Source organism: Echiichthys vipera (genome assembly GCF_963691815.1).
Source record: "Echiichthys vipera genome assembly, chromosome: 14".
Taxonomy (NCBI): domain Eukaryota; kingdom Metazoa; phylum Chordata; class Actinopteri; order Perciformes; family Trachinidae; genus Echiichthys; species Echiichthys vipera.
Genome location: NC_139839.1, coordinates 12762312 through 12772880, shown reverse-complemented (window position 1 = coordinate 12772880; position 10569 = coordinate 12762312). Strand labels below are relative to the sequence as shown.

Below are 10569 nucleotides of genomic sequence, written 5' to 3'. Positions count from 1 at the left end.
TGGCGTGCTACTTTCATTATTTCAACATTAGAAGCCATATAGCTAACCTTGAAAGCTGTATTATCCTGCATATATATTCAAATTTGTACAAAAGTAACATCCTGCCACGTCCGTATCTGGTGTCCAAAACAAGATAATTTCAGTTGCGTACATTCTGAGACTTTCTGTTTTGAGATAGCCTATAAAGGCACTTTTGAATCGAGCTGCAATGATCAGTCGATTAATTGATCAGTGGTCGACTATCAAATCAATCGCCAACTTTTCTGATAACTGATTTATCAGTTTGTATAATTTTTTAGGAAGAAAAAGTCCAAATCCTCTGATTCCAGCTTCTTAAATGTGAATATTTTCTGATTTATTTCCTTCTCTATGACAGTAAACTGAATATCTGTGAGTTGTGGACGAAACAAGACATTAGAGGACGTCATCTGTGTAAAAAAAAAAAAAACTTCAGTACCCTTTTCATTAGATTAAACATTGTAGGTTATAATCCAGTATATAATTTTTTTGGTTTGAACACCTGATTTATAAGGTAGTGCGGTGATAACACAGAAACAGCATAATAGACTGGTTATAATACAAAGTAAATTCATATCATCTTGCAACAGGTTTCTGCTACAAATTAAACTCAGACTATTATAATCAAATAAACCATAATACACTGGAGATCAAAATTAGAGCACAACGTATTAATACTTGATGTATTCTGAAATATATATTTTTTTATTGTGCAGAATTTGATAGAATATCCACTGTGGCTATACCACTGCTGTGCTAGCATGTTTTTTTTTATTACCAAGGCACATCAACAAATACCCTCATTTTGTGAAAAAAGCAGTGAGCAAAATTAGAGAACAGTAACCATTGTGTCAGAAGAGAATAATTAAACAATGTTTTTTAGGGCTATAGGATTACAAAATGAATAGGAAGTGTAGAGGCCCTTGCTTTGAATGATTTCAGCACATCTGCGCCCACAGGACATCACTAGTTTCTCACACTGCTCTGGTTTGATCTTGGTCCATTCTTCTTCAGTCTCTTCCACAGTTCAGTAACTTTAGTGGGTTTCTTAGCCATTAATTTGTTGCCAAGGATTTTCCTGTGATTCTCTATGAGGTTTAGATCTGAACTCTGACTCTTCCAAATTTAACTGACTTCTTCAGGCACTTTGGGCTCAGTCTTTACCCAGTCCGACGCCGGACATTATGTTTCAGCTCAGACCCAAATAAACTGAACTTGCCATGCCATGGTTTAGGGGGTGTTTTCTGCAGCACAATTTGGGCCTCTTGTACAGCTACATGGTAGGGTGAGTGCAAATGTTTATGTGAACCTCCTTCAGCAACATGCAATACCTCCACTGTCTCCCAATCAGCTCCCAGCGCCCATATCATCCTCTCCACTCAGTGCAGGGCTGTGTGAGAGCTGACTGTTAGGCAGTTCGTACACACGCCACAAATTCCCCTTGCACATGTTACAATATGACATGCATGTGCCTCAAGCTACGCATATGCTTAATGATGAAGCAATTGCTATCTATGAGTAAGTTAGCCAGCTCACCACTGTGTCGTGTGTACTCCATGCCATTTATCGATGAGAGAATAGACGGACGCATTCACAGGAATCATGGTGCACACACACTGATGAGCACTCGATGGGAGGGAGCGGAGGAGCTCGGTGGTGGTGGGGGAGGCATGTGAGAGTTGTAAACATTTGAAATTTGAGTCAACTCGATCTGCCAGACTTGCCAACTGCAGCTTTAATATATGTTTTGATTTAGAGAGGACGCGTCATTACTGAATGCACCCAAACCATAAAGCTATCCCAGGATGGGCGCATGCTTCCTAGAAGCAGCAGGAAGAGAACAGCTCATACAGCGGTAAGAAAAGTTATTTTAACACATTAATAAGACAACACAATGCAACAATCACATATTTTCTCAACACACACATTATATACAAACCTTAAACTTTTAGGTTTGATCAACATTTTTATCGCGATTGAATGATTGAAAGAATTAATGAAATGCGAGGGAAAAGTTTGCTGTGGTTTAACAGAATGTGTGCAGACACGGGCACGAGCCGCGGTGTCATACCTGGTGACTTACTAATTGAATTGCATCAGCAAATGAATGACATAAACTATGATGCAGTTACACATTGAATGGCCATGTGATACAGCCACCAGCATTTCTGAGGTATAAATGTCAGCTCTCTCACAGTACAGCTCACTTTAGCGCACTGCACACTACGACAACAATTCCTTTCTATTGTGTTATTCTTTTATATATATGATATTGTTTTCTATCTTTTACAGGTAGGGAAACAGATATTCATAATGGCCTCAGAAGACAAAGCTGCTAACATATTTAATGGCACATTTGTTCGTCCTGCATTTTATCTCAGTGGGTTTTCCAACATCCCTCAGGTTAAGTATTACTATGTCTTCCTGTGTTTTGTCTACATCTTGACTGTTCTTGGGAATAGCATTCTTCTCTCCATTATTTACATGATCAAGACTCTTCATACTCCTAAATACATGATTGTGTTTAACCTGGCTTTGACAGATTTATGTGGTAGCACGGCTCTCATCCCAAAGGTATTAGACACATTTTTATTTGATAGGAGATATATTGTCTATGAAGCCTGCTTAAGTTATATGTTCTTTGTTTTGTTCTTTGCAGCTATGCAGTCATGGACACTTGTCACAATGGCATATGACAGATTTATAGCAATTTGCTTCCCTTTAAGGTACCACAGTGTTGTGACAAAACAAGCTGTTGCTGCAATGCTGCTGTTTGTTTGGGTTTTTTTAGTGAGTCTGGTAGCGTTTCTTGTTGGGCTTATTGATCGCCTCTCCTTCTGCCAGTCTTTGGTGGTAAAGAGCTTTTTCTGTGACCATGCACCAGTATATGCTCTAGCCTGTCACTATGCATCATTTAATGTCATAATGGCATATGTTGCCTTTATAGTAGCCATCTGTATTCCTCTTGTATTAATAGCATTGACATATGTTTGCATTTCCTTAGCTCTGAGCAGGATTGCATCAGGAGCAGAACGACTCAAAGCGTCCAAAACTTGTACTTCTCACCTGATTATTGTGGCTATTTTCTATCTACCGATTCTGGGCACCAATTTAACATCAGTGACCTCGTACATCCATCCTAATCTTAGGATAATAAACTCCACTTTGACACACACCATTCCAGCTTTGCTCAACCCTATTATATACTCTTTACAGACAGAAGAAGTGCTGAACTCTATCAAGAAGATTTTCAAAAGAAAAAGGATCACACATAGAAAATTGTGAACTCTATCATGGATATAATGACGCACTGAGTGTTACAAAAGCATAATTGTGTCAAATAATTATTTTGACTGCTGACTTTTAAGCACTCTAGTTGTACTTTTAGAAATGGTTATTATGTGGTTATTTGTCATTTACTATTGTGCTTAATATGAGATAAAAGGCATGCAATATATATTACTGTATAATTACATCCCATCAAATCAAATCCAACATTTCAGTATCTTATTAATTGTTGTTGTGACTGTACACTGCTTAAGATCATTTTTGGGAAAAAGGCAGTACATCATTTCGTTTACATCAGTTTTTAAATTACACACAATTTCATAATGTGTTAGTAGGTTGGTTAGTTTACAAACAATATCCCAGTGTTGAGTATTATTTTGATTTTGAGTCAGTCTATATAGTCGATTGATCAACTACTCCATAGACAGAAGAATAACCAGCAACTATTTCATTGATTCAGTTATTTTTCAACCAAAAATGCCAAATATTATATAGTGTCAGCTTGTCAGTTTTGAGGATTTACTGTTTTTCTTTTCATTCATGATGATAAACATAATTATTTTTTGGAATGTTGTTTGAATAAAATCCCCAAAATGTATATTCATAGGCTGCATTTGCATTTAATGCTATTTCCTGACAGTTTAAGGATTTATTGGCTAATTCTAGAAAATAATTGGGAAATTATTAATGAGGAAAATGAATGACTATTTATTAAAGTATATATAAGTTTCTGAAATGTTGTGTGTAGAGGGGTATTGGTGTGTATGTGTCATGGCTGACAGAAACAGTGTAAACGAGCAGGACCCAGATGCAGATTCAAAGGGAGACGGATCCAGTGAAGACACTTAAAAAGTGAAAAACAGGCTAAAAACAAGAAAACAAGCAGGTGAGGCAGAAACAGCTACCAGCATAAAACATCAATGAGCCAGCCAGAAGCTGGTGACAATGACATGTTTGAACACTGCTGGTTTAGATGTTCAGGGAACGGGGAACAGGTGTGTGACTGGGGAGGGAAGCACAGGTGATCGAAGATGGGAAAGTCTGGGGACATCTGGTGGGCGGATGAAGAATTGGAGATATAAGGATATTAAAGGACAAACATGAGCCTGCGTTCTTGCCTGTACTTGTGTTCTGGTGGACTTGTGAAACATCATCAGTCGCAGCCCAAGTACTGTTCCAATACAATATACCGCATCTCGCCAAATACAGTCCAAATGCCTGGATGTGACTTGCTCCGCCCATTTTGTCGAGGATGCATTGGAGGTGACTTGTGTGGTCTTTGGACAGCCAGGTATCCCAGAATGCATATCACATTAATGGCTGTACTGCATCCTCATGTCCTCCTGAGTGTGGACTCCCGAGTCAAACTTGCCAAGTCTGAACTTCTAAGCCCACAAGTCTGAACTTAGAATACTTGGTATTGAGAACCGGCTATGGTTAGGGATAAGGAAACAGAGACGGGGGCTGAGGGGAAATAAGTGGAACTAAGAAGCAGATTGTCAGTGCACTCTTAAAACGTACTGCTAAATCAATTTATATCACAGTAAATGATTCAATAAACCATTCAATTTTTACAATAATATTAATACTTGACAACCTTCACTTATCCAGTACAATAAACAGCATCATATAACTCTGAAGCCACATTGATTGAAGTACTATATGCACAAGCATATCAGATTTTAGGCTGCATCATTTTTAGTCATTAAATTATGTCGGCTGAATTCCAACTGAGCCGACAACAGGAGTCATGTCAGCCACCCATACTGTCTCATGCACTATCTGACAGGCATCTTTATTGTACAGCTCTGCTTTTGTGGCACTTTAATCTTCCTTTTTTATCTTTTCCTTTTTTCTGACTCCACTTATTATGTCTAGTGTGTTTGTATATCACTCTGTGGAGGCAAAGCGATTTTGTTAAGGGGGCAGTCACACTGCACTTTTATCTTACATTCACCTCTATTGAAATCCACTTATAAGGTCAGAAAAAGTAACCACATCCATTTGTGCATATTGCAAAGTTCAAGCTTGGTAAAATAATGACTGATAGTTGATATGATGTAAACAGTATTGACAAAAAGAGGCAAACAAGACACAGGGGGAGTCTACAATTTTGGTTGGCTTGCACCATCTAGTGGTTTGTACTTTTCTGTTACTGGATTAGTGGATTACAGTTGAAATACATAAAGCAAAATAGAGGCAGGGTGGTGTGCTGTGTCTTTCCTGTCTATATATTCAAATTTAGGGGCCTACTGTAAAAGCTACCAAGCTAAACATTAGGATTGTTTTGTATTAAAAGGGCTGTAGAATGGCAACTTCTTTATCTAAAGCAGAGAACAAGATCACTTTGGTCGCATACATTTTCAAGTATGAAGATAATATAAACCTGGAGTAATGCTTTCGTAGTAGCTGTAATCTGTATAGTGATCAAGAACTCACATTTTCTCTCATCCCATGTAAGAGTGCTTAGCTCCTGCCTTTTTAGGTAAAGAAAAAAGAGCTGATCACAAATCAGTGCAATCTCAAAGGTTTCAGGGTATATGGTGGTTTCAAATACAGAAAACAACATGTGTGAATATGTGAATGTGAGGTTTACTGATGCAGGACAGGAGCTGAAGATGTAACTCTCTAAATTGGGATGTTGGACTTACACACTTGTGCTTAATATAGACTAAGTTTACCATTAAAGTCGAATAAAATAAAATCTGTCTGACTGTTTGATATTCACAAGTAAGCACATGTGATAATACTGTTTTAGGAACAGCCATAGTAGTGACACAGATTAATAAATAAATGAGTGTCATTCAGGGTGCAGCTTGCACATCGACCCACTAGAGGACACTCCTCCATTAGCTTAAAGTACCATTTTAAGAGTATTGTATAATGTATTGTTATACTGTATCTTATTTTGCAAAGCTTATAAAAGTACAGCTCTATGTATTAAAGTATGTAAGACATTTAATGTTTATTTTCTATAAAACTTTGGTTTACCATACAGTAGATTGTCAAAACTGGAGACACAAACAAACAAACAGTTGTTTGGGGACTAAATTAGTATATATTTCTAGGTTTGGCCTGCTGTGAAAGCTATTTTTAAATTCAGGCGATTTTTTCAGTAATATGAACAAACTAAAACCATAGAAAGTTAGAGGGCAAGTTATTAAAGCTTTGAAATGGCATTATGTGACCAAATTCAATTTTCTGACCAGTGCTAGCACTCTGGTTTTACTAAATTTAAAACTTTTTTTTCTGCAGAAGGTCTTTCACTCACTAACTTCCATTCAATGGTTAAACTCAAGATGCTACCTTGTCAGGCTCCTTTTTGCATATGTGACTAGAACTTGAAATCTAGCATTACGGGATGTAGAGAGGCTACTCACAGCTTATTGACACCATTATGTTTCAGAGTTTCTACATGTTGCTACTGTACTGTGAAAGAATGTTTATTATTTTAGAAGTTCTCTACAGATGATTTAAACCCGGTCTGTGAGTCACGGGGGCATATGGCACAAGACAGTTTCTACAGGGTACTTTCCTTTACTGATGTAAAATGGAGTCAGTGAATTTCACATTCATCAGCATGGTCACGTTGGTCTTGAATTTGAATCCATCATCCTTTTATCAAATATTATCTGCCTGTGTTTGTCTGAACAGTGAATCAGGGTCCTGAGGGGGTCATGTCAGGAGTGTGTCTGTTTTATTGATTGTGTGTTGTGGAAAGTCACCATGCAGTCTTTAAAAGTCTGAACCTGGATCTGGTGCGTGCAACTGATTTTCAGTCATGCAGTCCTTCGTGGCATGGTGTTGCACTGCACAACCAAATAGTCTTTTAAAAACAGGATAACTGGATTTACTGGATTCCTCAAAACACACACTAGAGCTAAAATTAACGTTGTGGCACCACTCAAATGTAATAAATCAAAAGTGTATTATTTAGCAGACAATGACGTACACAGGGATGAATAGTTCACACATTTAAAGCAGGAAATCATCAAATGAAGTGAAGGATATTTTGCAAAGCTTTTTACTTCAGTCACTCAATTCCAAACTACATGAGAAACATAGCTGAAGATTGGAACTTCATGTTGACGTCATAATAAACACATGTTCACTCTTTATCAGTCAAAAATAACATTACTTAGCAGTTGAAGTAGCTTCAAAGTTGGGTTTTGAACAAGAATAGTACAATCAGCTCTTAGAAGATATCTTAGAAGGTCCTCTAAAGATATTAAAACACAAAACCTGCACACACACATTTAAACAATGATGAATTATATCTTTTGAGATCTATTTTGTTCACGCTAAGAATAAGATAGTTTTCCTGCAATGTCTGTTTGCCCAAAACCTGCTTCAGTGGAGGATGAGGAGCAACAGAGCTTTAAGGGAGCTACTCTATTTTGTTCTGTTGTTATTAAGTTTTTTGTTCAACACCTGTGGAATACAGCTACAATAGATGTTACAAAAAAGGTGGTAAAATATCCAATTATACTGTTATGACGTTTTCAGTGATCAATTGACTCACTACAGCCAAAACGACATAAGTTTATTACATGATGCAACTTCATTCATTTCAATTGTTTTACAATCCTATTATTTAACTATGTTTATTAACTTATCTATAAGTTTCTATCCACTTAATTTTGAATTCATATTTCTTATTTTCACTTTTACTCATTTAGCTATTTTTATGTATTTAAAAAAAAATATTTTTATCTATTAGTCTTAATTCCTGCTTTTTTTTTGTATTTTACTAGTATTATTTATTTAAATATTTTAACTTTTATTTATTGATTTGAACTATTTTGCACATAGTATCATTCATTTTACTCTTTTACTATTCTTTGTGAATTATATAGACATTATCAAGATTGCACACAGTTCAGACTCTTAACTGTACAAACACATTGGTCCTAAAATATTGTTGTGTTTTATTAACCCTCAAAGAATGACTTTTGTGTTGGTTCGTTTGTTGTATGCCAATGGTACTTTTTCTCACCAGTGCCAGGGCTCTGATTTTGATCTCTTTGGTTTTCAAAGAGTAAACAATAGGATTGATGCAGGGTGGGATGCAAGAGGCCATCGACAGACTCAGCACACGCTGGTCCGGGTTAATGACTCGCGAGTAAAACCCGATAGTAAAAATGGTAATGAGAGGAATGTAAAATACAGCAACCAGGATGATATGCTCTACACAAGTGGCCAGAGCTTTCACTCGACTGTCCAAAGATTTCATCCTGAACACAGTCACCAGGATACTGACATAAGACAGAAGAATGAAAATAAAGGGTACTACAAGGATTAAAATACTGAGAAAAGATGCTGCAGACCACTGCATTGTGTAATCATTACAGGCGAGTCTAAACACAGGTGCATAGTCACAGAAATAGCTGAACACCCGGACAGAGTTGCAAAAAGACAGTCGAGTCATTATGCCTGTTGAAAATGCTGTTACTCCCAGAGCAAAAGACCAAGTCAAGCCGACAACACAAGACATGCTTCGAAGTGTGTTGATTGAGTTGTGACGCAGAGGGAAACATATCGCAATGAACCTGTCATAGGCAAGTATAGCAAGTGCATATGACTCCAAAGATACAACAGTATAGTAGACATACATTTGTACCAAACACAAGTTGAATGGAACAAAGTTGTCCCTAACAAGGAATACCTTTATCATGCTGGGAATAATGCACGTGTTAAGGAATAAATCAATTACTGCGAGGTTGACCACAGCCAAAAATTTTGGAGTGTGTAAACAATGATTAAAAGCAATTATATAGATCACCAAACTATTGAACAGCACTGTAACCACATAAACAAATGCTAGAAAGATGAAGTAGACACTGATGAAGGGAAAAGTCTCAAATCCGATGATATAGAAGCCAGGAGGATGAATGATGACAGAGTCGTTTAAAACAGTCCTGAGAAAAGACATAGTTTGACTCCCCAGGCTGTGTGCTGGAGGTGGACTCTGGTTAAACGCTCTGGAGCCTGAAGAACACAAACATCAGGTCATATAATACATTAGATCTCTGTAAGGCTGTAAACCACAGTTCATTGAGCACATTTAAACATAACAAATTCATACAACGCACATTCTCACTAAGTTCAAACATTTAAATGTGCTAAAACAAATCATTGAATGCCGCTAACCTGATGTTCTTTAATGAATTATTCAGCACCAGCTCTATTTGATGCCACATCCAAAAGCAGCAAACAAATGACTGCGTCTCTGTCCTGTGTAAAGCGGGAGATATACTCCCTCACTGACCTCTTGAGATAATGACGTCATTTATCAATAACCTATTCAGGGCGTTAATTTGATCCATAAAGAGCCTTGTTGTTGTTTACTCTGATTGAACTTACCTCATCTGATTATTGTCTTGAATGATGATGATGATCCTTTCAAAACAAGGATACATTGATTCCCCAAAGAAAAGTACTGTACATATGTTTGCTGGATCATGGACATGACGTTGCATTGACCCTACAAAAACACTTTAAATATCTTTGCAAAAATAATTTTTACAAATATGGAAGCTTTATGAATTTCTACGTACAAACTGCTGCATACATGTTACTGATGGGTTTGAATATGTAAAAACTGAAGTCTGTAACTTTCTATTCATTTTTATTGTTAAACTGTGTTCAAACTGCGAAACGAGGCAGCACTGATCAAATATGAATCAAAATTCTGTTAATGTATTGCATATTTCTTGCATAAAGTGTTTTCAGACACATATTTAAGTGTACCATTTAGCGGGAAAATGAGTGTTTGTGACCAAGTTGAGGTAGAGAATACAATACTTTTTCACAGATCGATTGTCTCATTGTGCTTCCAGGATATAGTGACATTTTCAGCAAATAGAAAGTTACCGACTTCAGCATTAGATGGCAGCAAACTTGATCTAAAGATCTATAAAAAAATTACTTTTGTAACACTACTTTCATAAGATGTGTTAACTGTACAACTTTTATGAGAAGTGCTTGTACCAAGTGAATAAACAAACACATAGAGTAATTACTTGTTGTTACATAATGTTCCCATGATGCATTTATCATTGAACAGGCCGTTGGGAGCAAAAACGCAATAGTTCTAATCAGCTAAGTTCATGCTGCCGTCACCAGAGAGAGCTACTTAATGACTATTGCGGTAACAAGCCACAACCTTTTACTGTTTAAACTTGAGACTAATTAATCTCTTGTGAACCTATTAACGATTGTAATGCTTAAAACTTATTCAAAGCAAACTTTCTTACCTACAGA

General features: G+C 36.9%; 2 protein-coding genes across 2 annotated transcripts; one reads left to right on the top strand and one right to left on the bottom strand.

The window, feature by feature from the left end:
• Positions 1–2331: 2331 nt before the first annotated feature.
• On the top strand, positions 2332–3303 carry LOC310956892 (olfactory receptor 1-like; the record flags this gene model as incomplete). Its single annotated transcript, XM_083927267.1, has 1 exon — positions 2332–3303. The coding sequence occupies one exon, from the start codon at positions 2332–2334 to the stop codon at positions 3301–3303; it is 972 nt and encodes a 323-aa protein (XP_083783393.1).
• A 4882-nt stretch (positions 3304–8185) lies between these two features.
• On the bottom strand, positions 8186–9238 carry LOC310956891 (olfactory receptor 1M1-like; the record flags this gene model as incomplete). Its single annotated transcript, XM_083927266.1, has 1 exon — positions 8186–9238. One exon carries the CDS (start codon positions 9236–9238, stop codon positions 8186–8188), a length of 1053 nt encoding a protein of 350 aa, XP_083783392.1.
• Between the last annotated feature and the right edge of the window lie 1331 nt (positions 9239–10569).